This window comes from Stylophora pistillata, chromosome 8, assembly GCF_964205215.1.
Source record: "Stylophora pistillata chromosome 8, jaStyPist1.2, whole genome shotgun sequence".
Taxonomy (NCBI): domain Eukaryota; kingdom Metazoa; phylum Cnidaria; class Anthozoa; order Scleractinia; family Pocilloporidae; genus Stylophora; species Stylophora pistillata.
In genome coordinates this window covers 26,181,982-26,203,682 of record NC_142526.1, presented here as the reverse complement: position 1 = coordinate 26,203,682, position 21,701 = coordinate 26,181,982, and the positions used below count along the sequence as shown (strand labels likewise).

Sequence of the window (21,701 nt, the reverse complement as noted above, 5' to 3'; positions counted from 1 at the left end):
TACATAAATCCTGTAAAACACGTTCTTAGTGGAAAATAATAGTGTAGTATTGAATTACTCACGACAATTATAAACTTATGCACGTTTAGCATTTATTCCACTTCTGTTGTAGCTTATTCTTGCACTGTTTCAGTTCACATAGTTTTTTCTGTCACTTTTGTCGCTGTTCACATAACAAATTCATGTAAAACACGTTCTTAATGCGAAATAAATATTGTTGAGTTTACAAAGGCTGATTCATTGACTTACTGTAACACAGTGGGCCTTAACAATTGCCTTCGTATTGGTTGATTCAAGATTTGAGGGGGGTACCGACAGAATACCCCCCTCGTGTGGACTGGCAGGTCATTACGTGGAATGGTTGTGAACCAGAGAAATAATTTATCATATCTCTTCAGCCAACAGAGTCAACGCAAAAACTGAACTACTGCTCGTACTCTAAATATGACAATCAACTACAAAATTCCCTACTGAAACCAGATAACAGACAAAATCAAAAAAATAATCTTAAGTCGCCTGTCAATTCACGAGTTTGCAGAAATGATATGGTGTTAAAATTGAAGAAGTGGTACATATGCAGAGATCGCAGTCTGGAGTTCACCATTAGTTGCAATCTACTGCATCTTGTGCTTTAGTTTTACTTATTAACCATATCATTAAAGATACGCGGGAATTTTAGACAAGAAAATCAAACCTCTCTCGATAATTATATCCCTAGCACCCATTTTAATTTCTAACCACGTAAATGATCGGCAGAAAACGTACAGTTCTATAGCATTAACATTAGGTTATTAGGGTATTTATATAAATATTTATCAACTTGTTTATGAATTACCTGTCTGATTTCTTCCGTACAGAGTGTACAAACAAAAATGATGAGCACCATTTCACTGATGGAAGGAATTTTGTCTTGTTTTACGAGGATGACAAAACTAAACAGCACCAAGAACGCCATATAAGCAAACTGCAAAAAAAACAAACAAACAAACAAATTAAAAAAAACCCAAAATAACACAGAGAGATAAAAACATTGTCAGAAAAATTGTATCAAGAAATGTATCCTCCAACACTTTAACTCACCAAGAACTGATTTTTTATTTTCTACTCTGACTGCTACACACTTCTTGGTAAATTAGTTACGAGGATTTGGTGTGAGATCAAAATAACAACTTCAATCGAATAATTTTTAATATTCTTACTGCCCGTTTACTGGATAATGTTTGGGAATAGTTACATGACCAAAACGGAGCATACGTCCGCAAATTACTGACGTAGCGTTATTATTCAATAATTCGATCATCTGTTTCACTCTTCACGAATCACTGAATAAATCACGTTTTGCAATATTCAAGATCATGCCCGTGTAGAACTGCCACACTTTTTAAAACGTAAAATAGTTTCAACTGCGTCATGGTTTCCATAAAAGAAAAGCAAGGGATTAGAGGGGGAGGTTCCCAGTCCAGGCCTTAGGATGTGTTAACGTTAGTTTTATAATGGCAGACAGCTTAGCAACGACTACGATAAAGAGCAAGAACTCACACCTATTGATACACATTTATTTTTCCCCATAAAAAAGTTAGAAGTAACTTGAATGGAGTCAAGACATTTCTGCTGCGCCCTGAATGGGTATCTGAAAGTTTCGCCCCACTGAAAGACCACTTCCAACTTGTTTGGCCCCACCTAGACAAGTACGCTCCATGAGCAAACAAGTTTGCCTCTTCCTTTACTTTTTCCCTGACTTTGCTTTCCCCCCACCCGCCTAACATATTTAAGTTCGTTTCTTAACGACAAACCCGCGTTCTTTTTCGGAAGAAATCATAAAAAGATCGATCTACGTGGAAATTGACGAGTCACATTTGACTAGTCAAACTCGTCGAAATGGAGGCAACTCAAACTGGTTGTGGGCGAACTTGCGAAGGGGCAAAACCTCCACAGATGCCTGAATATCCCTTTCTCTTCCCTAATTTTTTTCTTATATCCACTATCACTCCATGATGCAGCTTACCACGTTGGACCAAAACTTAGTAACAGGTGCTTTGTAGAACTCTAATATCTTCCTCGTCCATCGCAGTTTCACCACACGGGTCTCTCGTCTGCACACATGGTACGTGGGTACCCTGTGCAACTCACGTGACGAAGAGAGCGTTCTGAAAGTTCGAGAAAAGAACGTTTATATATTATTTATCATAAAAATGAAACAAATTCGCTAACTCTTAGGGTAGGCGTTCACTGCTTTGTACAAGAGCGAGCCATTGCAGGATTGTGTTCCCATCTGTATTTTTGATCATCACACAAGGCAATTATCACAGCTATCACGTTTTTCCCTTAAAAAAAAATCTTCAAACTGTATGACGCAAATGTGAAAATTGCGAGAAAATCGCGAACAAAGCTACAAAGAAGCCATCAGGAAAACAACAGTAGAGAAAAAATACCATAAATGTTAACTGTAATACGAACACGGGCCCAGTGCATGCTCTCCTGACCATGTGCCGGTTAAGATAGGAAAGAAATTGATTTTGAAAACAGCCTGTACGTAGCTAAAAAAACTCCGAAGAAAAGAAGTGCTCAGCGAGTGTAACCTCAACTCCATCGCTTTGCTGTCGTTCGTCATTGCTCGGCTTGTTCTGTAGCTTGGGATTTCTTCTTCATTTTCCTCCTCTTCACATTCTTCCTCCGTAGTTAATTCTTGTTCATATTCTTCCTGTGGAACCGGCATGGATGATAGCTCCTGTTTTGTTTTAAATGCCAGTAAAAATATCGTGGGAGGTATGAGGATTCCAAGCATTGTCTGTAGGCACAAAAAGTGACGGATGAGAAGATAGATTATGTAAGTCGAATTTGTTTTAAAGGCCCATTTTCAACCGAGATGCCTTGCGCGCCCAGATAACTTTTCATATATAAAAAATACACTATTTTCCTCGAAGTTGCAGCATCGCTTTGATATCTTCTTCCATCTTACTAATTAGGGCTTTCAAAGTTCCATCTTGAATCATGTGCGAACAACAAACGATCGTAGTATCCATATCAGTAAATAGCTTTTAATTCTTACATGTATGACGGTGAAAAACGTCATTTGAAAAGTTGATGCCGCCGAAGAAGCGGTCTAGAGGAAGGTCGGGTCTGCCCGGCTCGGCAAAGGTTAATCGACTTCGAGAGTCTGTATATGATTTATGGAGGGCAAGGAAAACAACAATGGGTTTCGGTAACACTACAGACATTGCTTTTGCAGAAATGTTATTGCATTGTTCCTACGATGGAACTAGAGACTCCGGGGAGATTTTTTCGAGGTGAGAATAATTATTTGACCGATTTTTACTTGAGATCCTGAGATATGTATGTAAGCGATCTCATTTGTACAAGTCATTATTCTATAATTGAAATGCGTAAAGTAAATCAGTTTTGGCCAATATTGGTTATTTGTTGATATTTTATTTAGTGTTGAAGCCGAACAATTTCCTTCAACATCAAGTAAGCTTTGTACAAGTTTTATACACAGACTCGATTTATGATTTTTCAGTCTCAAATATTTAGCTGCAAATTTGTTTACTGTGTTCTTCACCAAATCTTTATTTTTCTTTTTAATAGTGTTTGTGAATGACTATCAGAGTTCGCCATTTAACAATAGCGCTATTCCAAAACAAAAACAAACGACTGCAAAGGATCTCGGATGAAAATTGGCCTTTTAAATGAAGCGATTTTTTCAAAACTAATTTCGGCGTTTGGTAAACTCCAATTTGCTTTGAAAGATTTTTTAGGCTTCTGCTGAAAACCACTGGAAACAATTCTAAAATGTAGAGGCAATTATTTTTATTTGTAAGACCGCTGTTTCTGGTTCAAAAACAATTACTCAATCGCCTTTCACTAGAGGCTCGACTACCAGCCACTGTCCGGGAACTGGAGCCCACGCTCCTCCCCTTCTCGGGAGGAACGAGAAAGACCAGACCCGAGATAGCGGCGGAAATCCAGTCTACTTTCTTTATCTTCCACGAATATTTAGCTGGTTAAGCCGAAAAGTATAGCATAAATAATAGAGAAATTTTTAGAATCAAGCTTCGAGAATGAATCTGCGATTGCATTGGATTTGCCTGCATCCGTTCTTTCTATCGGATTGGCTTTTAAGCCTCACAGCATCTTCTCGACCACAAGATGCAAAATTGAAACCAATCACGACTTATTAACTCACGTCCCTCTATGCTTTAGACTGATTTCTTGTGTTTCCTTCGAGTTCAGAATGCCCAAGTTCTCTAAGTGCGTGCTGTTGTTCTCACTGGCCTCTGTGATTTATCTGCATTTTTCGGTCGCACAGCCCAAATCGAAAAACTCGTGCGAAACTTCAAAGCGCTATATTTCGTTGGCAAGATCATAATTCCTCACCTTAATAGAAGATCTGTGCGCATTCTTCATTGCTCCCGTCCATATATCAGTGAGAAGAGCCTGGCAACTACTGTGTGCTAGAAATTCTTCGTGTTCAACGGCGACAGCAAGTGACAGACATGTCTGTCCGCCCCAGTTCTCCAGATGATATGTCAGGAGCTGTTGGGTAAGTTCTTCATTTTCTTGAAAACATTTATCCAACAAACCCAATGCCAGTCGTTTGAATTCTCTAAAAAATTATAAATTGATAGCAATCATGATAAACTCTTAAAAAGTATTGTAAAATGATTGAGATATTACAAACGCCCTGATTGCACAAAACCTCTTTGTTTGTTGCGCCGGTATGCCCTTTTGATCAGCAAACTTGACAAAAACATTGCGAAGCAACCAAATAGAATATCGAAAAGTCCACATACGCTTTTGAAGCCCAACCCCTCGTGTAGAAGTTTTATTTATGCGCTCAGATTTTATATGCGATTGATTCGCTTAAAGAAACATCGTCAATTTCAGGTTGTTGCACCTCATTCGGTGTACCAAATAATTTTTGTCAAATAGTGCATTTCATTACCTTTCCATTGATATATAGTTTATGGTGGTTATGCTTCAAATATGGCGACGGACACCCGCGAAGGTCAATCGTATCCTTAAAGTTTATCAGCAAACTTTCCTCTTGTTTCCTCTTTGATCAACAAACTTGACAAAAACATTGCGAAGCAACCAAATAGAATATCGAAAAATCCCCATACGCTTTTGAAGCCCAACCCCTCGTGTAGAAGTTTCCTTCGAGTTTCCTTCAAGTCCCCAACATCCCGCGAGGGTTATTACATCGGTAAATCGGTAGAAAAAGCAGACTATTGCCTTAATATATATGGGTTTGAACTTTTTAGAAAATACACATGTACTGAACAGCAATTTAAAGTGTGGCACTGGCATTGCGTTGTGTTTACGATTGCTATCGCGTACTGATTGTAGCGTAGTTCAGTGAAATGAACTCGAGTAAATTCTTCGCAGTCGCTTTCAGGAGGTCAGTGCCCTCCCCAACATAAACGTAGCGGCTGCTTGCCTGGACACAACATTCCTTGATCTTCCTTCCAACCCACTTAGCAAACAAACTGTTGCCATAAATGTAATTTAATTATATAAACGAAGTTGAAATTGTAAATTGGCCTCCGCAACGAGTTAAAAAGCTGACGTTTTGGGCGTTAGCCCTTCGTCAGAGCAAATGGGAAAGTTGTACTAATAGCCTAACCATTATTTACCACCATAAATTTATTAAGAGTCGTCCGATAATGTCTAGCCCGAGATTCACAGCAAAAGAAACAACTTGAAAGGAATGTAGTCCCCATTCAAGATGGCTTTCAGGCTGGGGTAGGAGAGCAACATTTACCATTACACTCTTACGGAGAAAGCCTGTATCCAGTCCCAAGAAGGAGTGATACAGACACACCTCTTTATCCCTCTGGCAATAAAATTTCTTATATGAGGCATGATACTCTATATTTCACTGTAATTTTTATCATTACACTTAACCAGCGGACAGACTTACTCCACATGCGCATAAAGCGCATCAGCGATGTCAGCGTTTGCGTCATCACGTTCAATAACCTTAGCCATGCCGTTGAACACTTTTCCCGCCACTAGCGCTCGCGCCAGATGCTCATCACCACACTCCCACATGAGGAGCGCCATTTTTTGCATATTGCATAGCACGGACCACAACAGCAGCTCATTGTAGGGGTATTTCACGTGAGCCATATTGTCTTTGTGTCCTTTAACAAACATCATTTGGTTGGAAATGTCAAGACCCTTTGAAGGTAATTATACCAAGTAAGAACAAACAAGCTGGTCTTCAAACGAAAATACTCGAGGTAGGGTGGAAGCTTAATAAAAGTAAATTTAAACGCACTCTACCCCACGATAAAAATCCTTTCCCCTTCAACAATAACATATATATATATATATATATAACCAATTTCGTATCCCTTCCAAGGAGAGGAAAACATTTTTCACATTCTCACGATAAAACATCAGACTACGTACAGTTTTTCCTTCAGTTTCAAACTACCTTTATCCCATCTACCTTCAGAGCGCCAATCAGCAAAAAAACATTTTTTTTCATCGTAGAACGAAAACTTTCAGAGAGCGTTCCTCGCTGAGTTTTACAAAGTCAAACCAAAGTAACCACAGCGAACAATTAAAGCGAAGGAAAATGTCACAAGGAGCCAATAAGAACTCAAAGTGAAAAAACGCAAACAGACCGAAGCGCGGGAAAACGCGGGTGACCATATTTCGATTGGTTTAATTTTTTAATCTGATTGGTAGAGAGGCTGGCGTGAGTTTTCTAAACCGATCGACCAATCATAAAGCGTATAAAATAAAAACCAATGTAATCCCAGATTACTTTCAATCGAATAACCACCCCAAATCACCGTTACTTCCTTTTAAATACGTGAGTAAAATTTTCCTCAACTACACTTTGCTCTCTCATATACCTCTGAGTATGAGAATTGTGTCGCTTTCTGATGAGGTATGATTCATAAAATCGAAGTGTAGCAATACCTTTGTTATCGAGTTCTTCTCTCTGCGTCCTTTGTAAGCGATTGCTAACAGCCGCCGAATGACATTGTCAACATCAGACAAATCAAAATGGTCAGCGTCGATCTACAGAGTATAGGTAGAAACGAAAAATTAAAAGCTATGAAAAAACAGTTTATTCTGTCGAATGTTTAGTCTTTGACCCCAGGGCTCATTTTCTGACTATTTTTTGCCTTTCTTATTTATTTTTTTTTAATACATCCGCTAAATAGAACGTGTGCGTCAGGCGTAGGGCATGCGAAAGGGAATCTATTTTGGCCTGCCGCACGCCAATTTCGCGCGCAAAATTTCAATGGAATACATACGAAACAAACGCTGTCAAGCCAAGTATGCAAAAAAATATTGTAAATCTGTAAAAAGGTACAAAAGTGGGAAGATGGGAAGTTCGATAATTTTCGTAGACAAAGTTTATCCGATTACGGATTTCAAGCTCGGATTCACTACTTCGTTTTGAGCTTCACCTAAAACTTTATACGGTTTTCAAACACTGCAACTTACTAGCTAATGTGGATGTTTATCATACAACTTGGTCTCGACACAATGACAGCAAGTCACCGAGCCTGTACAACGTTCCCATGTGCGCAGTGCTACCAAGTCGTGCCAAACACAATAGTCCATTTCACAGTTGTGTGCTTGGTTGCCAAGCCTTTGAATGGGAGTGAGGCTAGGGTTGACCTTGTTATGATACAAACCTTCCTGCCTTTCAAATGTAAATCACTTTGTTATCATGCTAAGTAGATACTGGTCTCTATCACAACAAGGTCACCTTCCGCCTCACTCTGAATCAAAGGCTTGGCAACTAAGTACACAACTGTAAAATGGCCTATTCCCTGATCTAAAGCCCATGGATGACGTCTTAGTCCTACAAGAGCGTCACAGGGAGAGGTTTTTTTTTCTTCTGGCTGACAACTCATAAATGTGTTTTAATGCAGAAATTTCAATTTAACGTTCCCTTTAAAAAGATCAGTCGAGGCCGAAAAGACAACATATCTGTTGCAGTTTACGGTTAAGAGAATCTTTTGCTCACCTTTCCGTTCCCGATCAGTTGTCTCAATACAGCACTGGATGACGACCTCCATCTCTGAAAAGTAATTGAGGAATAAATGAAAAGAAACAACTAGCATTTTAGGCAAAACTGCTTTCTTCGACAATCTTTCCTTGAATACGTATTTGCAATTTTTCAGAAATGCCAAGTTGGTTCTTTGTCATAAGTTATCATTTTTCTTTAAAAAAAAAGGAGTGTATATGCCTCCCAAATCCCTTTATATTCCAGCCATTCGCGTCTCAAACCCTCTGTGGTTAATTAAAAGATCTTCACTAATTACCGCCTTGTATAACTCCTCCAGCCGAGTTGTCGTCAAAAATCTGCTCATGCTGACGCCATTCTCCAAGAGAAGCTTGACAAACTCGACACGGTTGTTGACCAGAGCATCCGTCATTGCATCCTCCAAGGATTTCATCTGGAAAATAAAATGAGCAGTTGGCTCTGGCAACGTTGACGATGTCTTTGACTCGGAGGCGGATAGCGCCGCTTATTTGCTGATGAACGCAATGTGAAAATCTAGAGATATGTTCCACCTTTTTTCGTAGGTTTGACACCCTTAGTGATTATCCCACCTTTGTCAAGGACATTTGTAAGATGGAAAGTTTTTGGAGCCAATAATTAAGAGCCAAAAAAATCTTAACCGGGTAGATCGGATTTCCCTCGTCTGCACGCCACAAAAGTCATTTGCCTTGTACCATTTACAGTCCGGCATTAGAAAGTCTGATATACAAGATCTAGATTCTTATGATCAAAAATACAATCTCAATTTCGTGTCTCGCTTTAGGCTTTATAGGAAAGCAGCTTTATTTCATAGCAATAGACGTTTTGATAGAATAGGAAAAAGTAGAAATTAAGCTTTTTGGTTTGTCGAATTACAGACAATAGTCGAAAACCACCTTTTACCACCCTCTGTCAAACATCGCCATATACTACACTTTCTTTACATTTATCGGTATCTTAACTCACTGGAATGCGAAGGAACTTGAAATCAATTCGTTAATCTCAGGATGTACCTGCTTTTGAAGTTACACCAAATGTTTGAGTTTTCTGTAGGTTTATGGGTATCACGAATGATAGTTTTTTACTACCGATAAGAGCAAGCGCTCAAAATATCTGTTACATTGATAAACAGCCATACCTTCCATTTTTGGTGTTCTGTAAAGATCTCTGTTTTGGCGATATCAGCCCTGTTCCATATTAAAGCCAAACTCAACTGGTCAGCGGCGGACGCATGTTGAGCTACAAATGACAATGCGTAACGTTAACAAAGCGTTCAACTGTAAGGCAGGTGTTCGTGGGCCAGTGATGGCTGGCTGTACGCAAGTTTCCTGCTTAGTATATCATAGGTAAACACAAGTAAACAAGCCATGTCACGCAAAATGTGCAAAAAAAAAAAAACTTGAATCGTTCAAAGCAATGTCAAAAAGGAACTAAGGTGGACTTTTTGACATTGCTCTGACGAAGGGCTAACGCTCGAAACGTCAGCTTTTTAACTCTTTACGGTGGCCAATTTACAATTTACTAAATTACCTTGTTACCCCCACCGACGCAGCACTACAGTTTCTTCAGAAACATACCCCCTTTATTCATTGGACTTTTTGAAGCTTCTGTGATTACGTATTCTATATTTATTCATCATTTTATTTTAAGCTTTACCTAAAAACGTTGCTTGTGTGTCTTTAATAACTGAATAAAGGCTCATAGTCTCTAAAGAAACTGTTTGGGGCTGCGTCGGTGGGGGTAACGAAATAATTTGGATATATCAACAAAGTTGAAATGGTAAATTGGCCACCGTAACGATTACAAAAGCTGACGTTTCGAGCGTATATACACCGGCGAAACAGGCAGAAGACTAGGTGACCGATTCCGAGAACACCTTCGCGACGTGGAAAAGAATGACAAGGACACATCGAAACCAGTCGCTAGAGTCTTTAATTTACCTAATCATTCTAAACAACATATGGCAATCTGCGGTCTTTCCTTACACTTGGGTAGCACGGAAAGCCGTAAAACTCTTGAACAAAAGTTCATCTTTCAAACCGGCAGTCTAAATCCCACAGGGATCAACGAACGCTTTTCATTCCACTAATTTATTCGTGTTTTTCTCGTTGCCATGTTCCCACCAATAACGTAGCTCCATTTTCTGCCTTTAAAAGCACACATAACCCACAACTCCTCTAGTTGCTCCGACGAAGGGCTAACACTCGAAACGTCAGCTTTTGTAATCGTTACGGTGGCCAATTTACCATTTTAACTTTGTTCAATACAATAGGTCAAGGGAATGGATTCTTCATAAAGGCCTTTCTTTAAATCTTCTCTTTACATATGATGCACGATCCTTGTACCAAATCTTCTCTTTCTCACGTTATTTTTATACCAAAGATATCTGGTCTCCCCTTATACAAACCTTTCAGTAGAGCCTTTAGTATGGCTCTGTCAATATCGATCCCATCCTCGTCCATGCGAAATATTGTAATCTGCAAGAGAGGAAAGCAACATGGATAACGAGTTTCGGTCACGTGCTCTTTTAAAGATTCAGGTATTCTCAATATCGTGTTACCTTGTGATATCACTAATTTTATGTCTAGCTCAAACCCTTCAGAACTGCAGAACCAATAAAATGTTGATTTTAAGTAATTTCTGGTTGCAGTTAACTATGATAGTCGCTCCAGCGTTTACGCAACTCTTTCTGGACGACGCAGTAGTCTTACAATCAATGCGCAAGACTCCTAGGACCGGTTTTTTGAAAGACGCTACTTTACGTATGATCCAGGATAAATTTTTGAACATCGTTGTACCTTTTCTTATAGCAACAGCGAAAGTCAGAGCGAACGTTTAGGGGCCCGGGGTCTTTTAACCCATACACCATAAGGCGTAATAGGAGACAACGAAATGGGGGGGTCTAAAAACTGTTTGCAAAGCTAGAAAACCACAATTGAAATTAGCCTTTTAAACTCTAGGTCAGCGAAATTGTGTTTTGAATAATCAAGCCCAGATCGAAAGGTCTTGCCATTGTCACTCTTAATATGACTTACATATCTCTTATTTCCCACGCATTTGAGTACGTTATGATATAGAGCGGTGCATTTTTCCTTGTTGCATTCTGGGAAGGCTTTCTGGATCTTCATAAGAAGCTGTTGATGTTCAACTACTTCAGACATGTCCTCCATATCAGTTCTGTCGAGAATTTAGAATAATTGTTTTTTTTTCTCAGAAATGGTGGAATTTACCCTCCGAGTCGAACTTACGATATGGAGGGTGGTTTTTACAATTCTGGGTTTGTTAATTTTTGCTTTGCGCGAAAGGAAATATCAGAGCTACCAGCTCCTTCTCAGCCACCAGAAAGACTCATTATAAAACATTTGAAATATGTAGTTTCGCTTTTCTTACAAATAATACTCCAATAAGTATTAAATATGTACCAAAATCGTTAGTCAGCGGCAAAATGATAATGGGGTTTCGTGTGTTCTTATATGTCAGTAATATGAAAGAATACTGAAAAATGTTGTCAAATTTCTAGTTTGCATAATTACTTCAAATGCAGACTCAGAAAGTTTTGTTTGATTTGATGTCCGCATTTTGGTCTGATGGATTGTGGGATCCAGATGCCCCGCACCGCATCCGCCAAAGTTCAAAAACCCCTACGGTTCTACGCATTTCCACCAGGATGAAGTGCATTTCCTCTATGGAAATAAACTTATCGAACTCTCACACGTACCCTTCATTTGAAGTGACAATCCCATGAGCATGCGCTAAGATATCAGCAGCCCTTCCGCTGCCCTCGGCAATGACAACGGGCACAGCTGGATTGCTAGTGACAGATTCCAACACTGTCTGGATTGTGTTTGGTCCTCCCTCGAGAACGAGAAGAACCACCGGGATTCCGTGAGATTTACCTGAAAATATATAAAAAAAAACAAGTAGCAGTATTGGCCATGTCCCAGACAAAAATAATGCTAGAATAGAGCACATTTCTAGCTCTCTCTCACTTGAACATAAGAGCGAGAGAGAAACTGAAAACAAGAGTGCAAGCGCCTTGCAGAAATCAATAGTAAATACAGTAGTAAACTATGCAAAAACAAGTATGTTAAGGATGAAGGAGATTTTAAAGATGGATTGCCAACTGGCTGACTCTGAAAATGATACGTAAACTGTAACTCTTTCTTTTTATCTCCTGGCGTACTGGCCATATGATAACACGCCAGTAACTCTCACCTGTACATACTATAGTACGAGTGAAACTAACACAGGGCAATGGCAGCCAGGTAACACTTCAAAAACACACTCACTTCTTTCCATCTTTTTTGTTGTTATACAATTTTGAAGACTTGCGCGGAAAGGGATTTCTCCTCCATATTTTCCCACTGTCCCATCGTCCACCAGGATGAAGTGCGAATGATTGTTATCGAGACACGCTCCCTCTGACAGCAGACTAGAAGTCATGTGATACGTGACAACTCCCTGTGTACAAAAATGCAAAAAGGAAAAAGAGCCGCTCAATTGTGGTCAGTGTGCATCCACAAGCTGTTATTGGATGTTAGGAAAGGGTAGGTGCTTAAAGTTCTTTAAGCTTTCATATCAGTCGACATTCCAATCTATTGAATACTTTAGACTAGGCCAATGTCTAGCTTTAACCGACAAAGTTTGGGTTGTAGATGTGTAGTGCACTCTTTCAAAGATAAAATTGTCTCAAAACATGTCTTACATGGCGACAGTACATTAACAACGGTCAGCCCGCTGGACACCAGTATAAGCTCAAAACCCTCGGGTCATTAAATTTTGTTTTTGGAATCTTCGGACACGTATACAAATGTACTTCCTAATGCTCCTCTCCTCTGTGGAACATCAAAGAGTACAAGTAGGAGCTGGGCTCCTGGTATCAGTGAACTGGTAAAGCTCGATGAATAAAGCAAAGCAAAGCAAAGCAAAGCAAACTTTATTTACACAGGGTAGCCCATTCAGCTCTAAGGCTGGTATCCATAGGGGCCCTGTATTGAAAATAATTTACATCAAATTTCTAGAATAGATATATATGTATATATAATGACTAAGATTTTACAACTACATTAACAGCCTAAAACTACAAAGCTAAAACACAATTAAAACATAACATAGTAAATAAAATATCAAAATTATCAAAATTACGGTAAAAGGAAATGTTTTGCTCGGCGACAGAACGTTTGAATGTTTTCACTCTTCACAATGTTTAAAGGAAATTTATTAAAAATTTCTGCGCCAGTAAAAAGAAAGGTCCTTCTCCCAAAATTCTGTTTTACTTTTGGTAGGGATAGCCTCAGACTTTGCCTCGTGGAATAATTGTGAATATTCAAAAATCTGGTAAAATATGATGAAAAGTAACTAGGAACTAATGAGTGGAGACAGAGAAAAACGAGTTTAGCCTTGTGGTAATAGCGTCTACTGGAAAGAGTCGGCCATTGCAGCTGATCTATTGCTTCAGATGATCGAGAGCAACGTGTAATAATCCGTGCAGATCTATTTTGTAAGCGCTGTAGTCGATCTATATCTTGTTGTAAAAGGTTACTCCAGGCAATGTCACAGTAATCAAATAAGGGAAGAATTAAGGTATTATGAACAAGTATTGCTGCCTCTTTTGTGACGAAACTTCTAATGCGGCCCAGAATACTAACTCTTGACGCCACCTTTTTACACATATAGTCTGCGTGAGCCTTCCAAGTCATAAAATAGTCGAACACCACGCCTAGGTATTTAAAAGTAGTTTCGCAAGAAATGAGCTTTCCGATAAGATTAAGATTTAAAATACAATCGCGCTCTTTATGCCTTCGAGATGTAAATAGTACACACTTAGTTTTTGAAACATTGAGAACAAGATTGTTGTCTTCTAGCCATTCAGATAGACATTGAAGATCTTGATTAAAGTAAAAAGTTAAATTGTCTACTGTTGGGCCAGCAAGATATAAATAGGGAGCGGGTTGATGAGGGGGAGGGTACAGAAGCAAACGAAGTACGGTTCAGAAACCAGTCACGTGTGCATCCTCCTTTCTCAGATTGGAGCTGTGGTAAATGATAAAAACTATGTAGTTTAGACCAAGATGAAAAGTCCTAACCTGGCTGTCGATCAAATCCTCTCTGTGATTCACAATTCCCCAGGTAGCAATGCCTATAAGATGAAGCTGAGATGTTTTGTCTTTCGAAAGCTGTGTTCCTCGTGACATGACTGTGTGACCTTTTACTGCTTCCCCAACGTGACGCATCACGCCAGTGTTTGTCCCGCCTGTGATGATCCATGCACCTGTGGTCTGAGCTGCCTGTGGAACATTGTTAACGACCGTCAAATGTCTCCCTATAATGCTCATACTTTATTCAGCAAACAGGTAATGACAATGCTCAAATTTATCTGGTAAAACATTGTAAAGGTCCTGAAAAGAACTACTCATTAGACAGAAAATTCACAACCCTCATTTGTAGAACGTATAATTAAAGGAAGTAAAAAAAAAAACATTTCAAACAGGGATTAAAACTCAGTTTGTCAGCTATTAGAGGACTAAAACTCAAGTAAGCAAAAACTATCTTGACTACTATTAAGAGATTTTCAGAAATTAATAGAAAGGGAACATTCAAATCGAGCCTTCCCTTACCTCCCCTCCCCCCCCCAAAAAAAAACAACAACAACGAGTACTATAATGCTCAAGAGCCTGGTCATTTTACTTACTCGGTTTATTATCACAAGTAAAAGAAATTTAGTTGCGATGATGAGGTTTAAGCTCGTCGTCAAAATAATCTAATGAAGAAAGGCTTTATTCATCTGTTACAAGAATAGGAGACATCAAAACTTCTGAACCCTTAACCCCCCCCTCCCCTCGCGAGTTGGTAACTTCGTGCCACGTCATATACTTGGTTTATATGTGCCGTGATACAACGTCTTTCAAATTGTTGATTCAAAGGATTTATCGGAAGCTCGTCGCATTTGAAAACAACAAATGTCACTTTTCTTCATAAGGAAATACCTTCAGTAATCCTTGCCGTAACACGTGCTTTAACTTGGAATGCAGAACAAAGTTTTTAGCACCGCCGGTGACAGAGATGAGCAGTTTGGGCAAATCTAGTCTCCATTCTTCTCTCAAGAGGCGAAGAACCTTCTCTGGATCAGTGTCATGAGAGACACGAATAAACTATCAACGAAACCAAGAAAATTTGAAAATTAATCTTAAAATTACGAATGTGTGCATTTTATCTCGCTAAAAAGCGTGCTATGCGAGCTTAGAAACGAGGGGTATACCCTAAACCATCTTTTATAACATACTTGTTCATGGAACGAAGCATCTGAGTGGTCAATCCACTTTCCAACCCTACACTAATGGCTTGCGATTTACAATTTTTCTCGTGTTCTTCAAACATCCCGCGTGGCTTAACACGTCATTAAACCTAAGAAGATGTACCTTATTGCTTGATTACTCACTGACCTTAGCTCTACTTGCTAACCCAGCCCCAGTAAATTCCAGTTCACCATAAGCGTTCGTTGGTTGTTCTTCTGTGTGGCTTGCCACGCTCCAATTCACATCACCACCTGAAATCCCGCGGGTAGGTTCACCTTGATGATCTTTGTCCAGACGACCACAGCAGCAACTATGGAGACGAGAATTTATGTAACAATACTCGCAGCTGGTGGCGAGGAATTTTTTGAACGGTTCAGTTTAGAAACTATTATAGAGCTACGTTGCAACAATGAAAAGGCTTTCATTCAGTACATACTGCACTAACTTATCATGCGATTGTGTTACTTACCGTCTTGTGTCCTTCTTCGAGGGAATAAATCGACCGCAAGATCTTTTCTTAAATGTTTTGTATATCCAGGAGTCTTGTCTATGTGATGGCTGTTCCAAGTTGAAAAAAAAATTTAAAAATGAATTGTTTTAAAAAATTATTTACAACCGAAAATAAGATGGAAAATATACGTGTCTAAAAAGTAAGATGCAGCTGAGATCATCCTCTGAGATGAAACTCAAACACTGCGGAAAACGAAACAATTTATTAACTGCCAGCCAAAAGATGCAGTTGACAATACAAAACAAGATGGCGTAGTTCACAGGACCCCCTTGGAGAGCACTAAAGTTTACAACGGTGAGACTGGTAGACTTGTGTAAGAAAAGAGCAAGGAGTATGACAGAGATGTCCAACTTCACCATGAAAACATCAACAGGGACAGTGGAACAGAAATCAAAGAAATATGGATGCCGAAGATCACAAACACTCACTAGCTGGAGACCCGCATGAAAGAGGACTGATTAGAGAATATCTCGTCGAAAAGCACCATTTACAGCTGTGGAATTCCAAGCAATAACAGCTAAGCAGAACAGTTGATAACATGACGTGTACCTTCATATTGCATGAAAAAAAAAACTAGCCAGATAGTCAGATAAATTATACTGGCATAATTTTGACCATAATGCTGTGGTCAGAGCATCAAGCATAAAGCCAGCATAATGAGAAAATCATTAGTGATTGTGATGCTTCCATCAAAGACACAACGAAGTTCACCCCTATCAACACAGAAAGACCAAAAACACGCGGCCGGCCTCCTAAACACTACCATCCCTTACTACAAAAAGAAAAACAGCTGGAGTCCGTCGTCAGAAAAATCCTGCCAAAGCCGATTGCTGACACAGTTTGTCGCAAAGGTTCCCGGCTTGCTCACCTTTATGGTCTTCCAAAGACTCACTAACAGCAACTATCAATGCGACCGATACTATCATCGACTGGAACCTACAACTTCGCCCTGGCCAAGTGGCTTGAAGAGAAGCTCAAGCCCCTTTCATTAAATCAGCACACTATCTGCGATATCTTCTCCTTCGCCGAAGTGATAAGGGAAACACCACTCAACCCGAATGACATTCTCGTGTCGTATGACGTATGTGCTTTATTTACCAACGTGCCACTCGACGAGACTATTGAGATCATCGCTGAAAAAGCCTTTAAAAACAACTGGTTTAATGAAACGCATGGTCTCAACCTCACAAAGACAGGTCTTACCGAACTTTTAAGAATAGCAACCAAAGATCAGCTATTTCAGTTCGACGGTCAACTTCACGAGCAGGTGGACGGTGTGGCCATGGGCTCGCCCCTGGGACCCCTTATGGCAAACGTTTTCCTGTGCTCCATTGAAGAACAACTGGATCGCAACAACAAGTTACCAAGTTTCTACAAAAGGTACGTCGACGACTCATTAGCCACGATGCCAAATATTCAAGCCGCAACAGCCTTCCTTTCAACATTGAACGAATGCCATCCTGCCATACAGTTCACAATGGAAATTGCTGAAAACAACAAGCTTCCATTCCTCGGTATGATGATTGAGAAAAACGGTTGCCACCTGACAACAAGCGTATATCATAAACCAACTGATACAGGACTGCTCTTACATTACCAGAGCCATGTCGATCAGCGTTACAAAAGATCTCTGCTGAATACAATGCTGAACCGAGCTTACCGCCTGTCATCAACGAAAGAATCTTTTACGAAGGAATGCCAGCATCTCAAGCGGATGTTTACTAAGCTTAAGTACCCAGTGAAACTCATCAACTCAGCTATCGCCTGGTACACGAGTTCTACGATCCAAAGCCGTCACGAAACCCCAACTGAACTTGACGCGGCTACACAAAAACCTGTCAGAATAACTTTACCATTTAAAGACCAAAAATCGGCCGACACAGTAAGACATCAGCTGAAAGATCTTGGCCGGAAAATCGGAACTGACCTACAACCAGTTTTCACGAGTCGTAAGATCGAGGGAAAGCTCAAGATACAAGAAGAGAAGCCCGCTTTAATTAACCACCAATGCGTTGTTTACACTTTTAAATGTGATTCGTGCGATGCGGATTATATCGGTTATACCATACGCCATCTTCATCAACGCATAGAAGAACATAAAGCCTCTGTCATTGGCAAGCATCTGAAAGAAGCCCACAGTGTAGCGTCCACTAGCCTAGAGGAAATGTTTTCCGTTCTCAAGAAATGCCGCGGAAAAATGGACTGCCTAATTCACGAAATGCTATTCATTCGCGAACAAAAACCAAAGCTAAACACGCAGTCTGACTCAATACGTGCAAAAGTATTTATTTAAACATATACTGCACGATCTGACATGCTAAACACCAATAACAATGAACGCTCATTATTCTAATGAAGTTATCACATTTTATTTGTATATAATCTCTGAGCTACAATTTTACATCAGTTTTAACATTTTACTTGATAATGAGGTCATGCAGACTTCGAAACGTCGTAGTTTTTTACCGTTAATTTTTATTATCAAATGTATTTCTAAACATTCTCTGATTATAATGAGAAAACCTTAAAAATTCCCCTGATTATAGGAAAAAAATTTTGAGCAAAATTTTCGGTGTCTTGCCATGTCTTCAGAGGTGACATTCACAAGTATGATGCTCAAATTTTTCTACCATATTCTGCCTGACCCTAAAACGCCAAGAGAATATAAACTCAGTTTATAACCTCTTGACAGTACCTAATCTCGCGGTTCACATTCAGAGTTGGTTTCATCATGAGATAAACCCGTGGCAGATCTAGGGAGGGGCCGGGGGCCTCGTCCCCCCCCCCCCCCATATTTTGGGTAAATAAACAAACGCAGATGGAAGCAAAGTCAAAACAAAAATGGCCCCCTCTCTCCTCCCCCCTTGGCTCAAGGTCTGGATCCGCCACTGCAAACGATTATCCTTCAAATAAAAATGTTCTCGCAAAGACGATTGATCACAACATATTGCTTACGATATTAAAAGAATGGTGATGAATTAATAAGAATTGTGATTATGATAAAAGTTGTGTTAAAATGACACAATGAACTTTAAAAATGCTCATATTAAATTAAAAAAGCAAAGAAAACTCTCACCAACCATTTTTTGTCAAAGATCTTTGTAAGACTGTGAGTCCTCTAGAAAGTAAATGTGCCTCTATATGTATCTTAACAAGAAATTTTCAAATCGGCATCAAAGGGGAGAGTAGATTGTTAAGGCTGTGATGAATTCATTCTATCGATCGCATGAGAGCTCTCGTGAAAATTGATACTGCCCCAATGTTGTTGACGTAATTTTTCCACTGTTTGATATTGTAATTGGTTTTAAAGTGACTTCTCAACAGGAAAAAATCACAGATTGATCATGGCCATTAAATTTTTTTCCTGGTTCTGAAAAGGAATTATTTTCCTGAAAAAAATAGTCACGTTCTTCCCGTTTTCTTCCTTTCATACGCGCTAATGTCTTAACGTAGTATAATTGCATTAAATTCAACACAAAGCGTAATTAACCGCTTGCTTAACTCTTGCACGAAGTCAGCGAACTGTGCCTTGTGAAGATGGCAGTAGATGAATAATTATGATTAGAAAAAAAGTTGAGACTACAAATATTAGAAACAACTTATTGACAGATCGGGTCGAAGGTTACATGATAATGTCATTTCTTAGGGAAACACTTGAAACGATGAAAACAGAACATAGCATCTTTTGCTTAAATAGCGGCTGAATGTTGTTGTATTGGCTTAAAACCACATCCATGACAGACTGCACTCTACAAGAAAACAAGTCTTGGGGCAGGACCAAAAAAATCGTCTATGCCCCATTCTTCGTTCAGGCAAAACGTTAATAAACAGACATTATCCGGCCTTTAAACTTAGGTGCTAACAACGAGCCTCTCAGCGACCAATGCTTATTCACAGATAACAGCAATAACTTTAAAATGATCAATATTCACACTCTAAAACTTAAACTTGTAGCCACGCAATACATGGGATAATTTTGCGATGCAACACTGACTGAATAAGTTTGCCTTCGCTGATTAAACTTGCAAATAAGTAAGTAGTTAATCGGCCGATCGAAAAGCTGAACAAACACACAAATTGTGTGAATTATTCATTCTACTTGAAGCTTCAAGATGGTGCTACAAAGAGAAGTGTAAAAACAGCCTTTGAAAAAGTACATATTAATGGATATAAATCGGAGCTGATGAATCAAGGCTAGATCCTAAAATGCCTGTGTAATTCACTTCTACTTGCCTTCATGGATGGTTTTGATTTATCTTTCGGTCCGTCCTGTACAGAGACACCTTTCGAGCTCGTGAATTTCCCAGCGTCTCTCTCTGTGCCATTCGATTCCATTTGACTTGGTAATGATCAACTGAAAGTATTTGTGAATAATCAAATATCTTAATTCTAAAAAACTTTTAACCAGCCATGCATTGACGACATCGCACCTACGACGTTAGTAACTTAAATGGCAGAAAGTTTAATATGTTGTCTGGCTTCTTGGAACGAACGGAAGTCTCTAATTTCAGTTCAGTTATTCCGCATACTGACAGCATCTAGTCATGTCAAAATGTCACGCTAAGTTAATCATGTTTCATTCAATAGGGGAAATTTAAACAAAAATTAATAGTTTTCGGCCGTTCTTGGATTGGCTCCATTAATTCCAAAAAAAGATGAATCTCATAAAGATTCCTTGAAAATATTCTATTTTGATTTCATTTTTCGTTCTTTTTCTCTTCGCACCCAAAATCGTGTGGTCTTAAAAACGAAAATTATAGTAACGTTTCGGATCACTGCGGACTGCTAACGATAAAAGCTAATTAGATACCAGGCTTTTGGTCAGTGTTTGGTAGATGGCCTTCAGAACATGTGTAATTTTTCTGCGTTTTTCTGCCGAACGGAGGTCAAGCACGAGTTGGCTCGAGTCTCTATTCGCCAGTAAAACCCAAAAAATCGCGCCTGTTCTACAGGCTATTTCTTAGATGAAATGGATCACTGAAAACGGAAGCCATAGCTGAGAACGAAAGGGCTCATAATTAATAGAGAAGTATGCTTCGGAACTATGTGACATATATTTCTGCTACCCAAAAAAAACATTGTCTTTTTACCACATTGTTAGTCTAAAGAGGAACTTAACAGATCAGTTATGGACGCCATCACTTAACCTTTTAACTCCCAGAAGTGATTAACAAGTAACTTCTCCCTATATTATTTATACATTATCCTTCAAACTGGAAATGAGAATACCCATTACCACTTATCAGGTGAAAGAAGAATGCCTTTCTGTGGGGCTCTAGCCTGCGTGGCGGTTTTGTCTTTGGTCAAGCAGGAATCCCGCAATGAGGCGAGAGCAAAGACAAAAGAAATCAGGATCATGCCCTTGCGTGATTTCCGCCTTACTCACGCTCATTCCGTGAGAGAAAGCCGGAGAGAGCTAAAAATGGATTAAAAACACTGTGACGTTGGTGTTGTAAATCGGAGCGTCTCATTGGGTTTATGGCTTTTATACGGCTAATTTTGGTCATTTAATGGCTGACGGTTAATGTCTTTAAGGTTAAGAAATTCTTCTGAAATGTTTTTTATTGTTGTTCTAAAACACATTGACTCGCTCACTTTTACCATCAGAGTCAAGTAGGGTATGACATTAGGTCACGCAGTGAGTTTTCACACTTAGTCCTTCCAGTTTGACGCTTATAGGTTTCAAATCGCTATTGTTCACCATATAATAAGAAACATAGCGATGGTGGTAAAAATTTGTTGTAACGGCTGCCACGCCTTGGCCACCGAACACTGATTCGCCATAAGCTTGTTTCGTGTTAAACGTGTTAAACCACAATAATGACGCTACTGTTAGTCCTTTAGGGACGTGATCTTTAAGTTCCTCCCAGAACCACCGCTT

The 21,701-nt window shown here is 39.4% G+C and overlaps 2 protein-coding genes across 4 annotated transcripts in view; one reads left to right on the top strand and one right to left on the bottom strand.

The window, feature by feature from the left end:
- LOC111346048 (transient receptor potential cation channel subfamily M member-like 2) overlaps positions 1 to 20,335 on the bottom strand; it is a 30,285-nt gene extending 9,950 nt beyond the window's left edge. Inside the window, exons 1-18 of one of the 3 annotated variants that reach the window (XM_088731800.1) lie at positions 20,054 to 20,335; positions 15,779 to 15,867; positions 15,457 to 15,619; positions 15,001 to 15,165; positions 14,101 to 14,301; positions 12,304 to 12,475; positions 11,733 to 11,910; positions 11,050 to 11,191; positions 10,422 to 10,491; positions 9,153 to 9,253; positions 8,295 to 8,429; positions 7,997 to 8,050; positions 6,934 to 7,035; positions 5,921 to 6,180; positions 4,375 to 4,603; positions 2,580 to 2,788; positions 2,006 to 2,147; positions 836 to 964 (exon numbers count right to left, since the gene is read on the bottom strand). In XM_088731800.1, coding sequence (XP_088587926.1) covers positions 836 to 964; positions 2,006 to 2,147; positions 2,580 to 2,788; positions 4,375 to 4,603; positions 5,921 to 6,180; positions 6,934 to 7,035; positions 7,997 to 8,050; positions 8,295 to 8,429; positions 9,153 to 9,253; positions 10,422 to 10,491; positions 11,050 to 11,191; positions 11,733 to 11,910; positions 12,304 to 12,475; positions 14,101 to 14,301; positions 15,001 to 15,165; positions 15,457 to 15,619; positions 15,779 to 15,867; positions 20,054 to 20,155 — 2,643 coding nt within the window. In that variant the 5' untranslated portion in view covers positions 20,156 to 20,335. Of the gene's footprint in view, positions 1 to 835; positions 965 to 2,005; positions 2,148 to 2,579; positions 2,789 to 4,374; positions 4,604 to 5,920; positions 6,181 to 6,933; positions 7,036 to 7,996; positions 8,051 to 8,294; positions 8,430 to 9,152; positions 9,254 to 10,421; positions 10,492 to 11,049; positions 11,192 to 11,732; positions 11,911 to 12,303; positions 12,476 to 14,100; positions 14,302 to 15,000; positions 15,166 to 15,456; positions 15,620 to 15,778; positions 15,868 to 18,900; positions 19,997 to 20,053 lie in introns of those variants that run through there. The other 2 variants (XM_088731799.1, XM_088731801.1) reach the window with 2 other exon arrangements.
- LOC148725678 (uncharacterized) lies at positions 16,503 to 18,330 on the top strand. Its single transcript, XM_088731803.1, has one exon. It carries the CDS (start codon positions 16,728 to 16,730, stop codon positions 18,111 to 18,113), a length of 1,386 nt encoding a protein of 461 aa, XP_088587929.1. The 5' UTR covers positions 16,503 to 16,727; the 3' UTR covers positions 18,114 to 18,330.
- Positions 20,336 to 21,701: the final 1,366 nt, after the last annotated feature.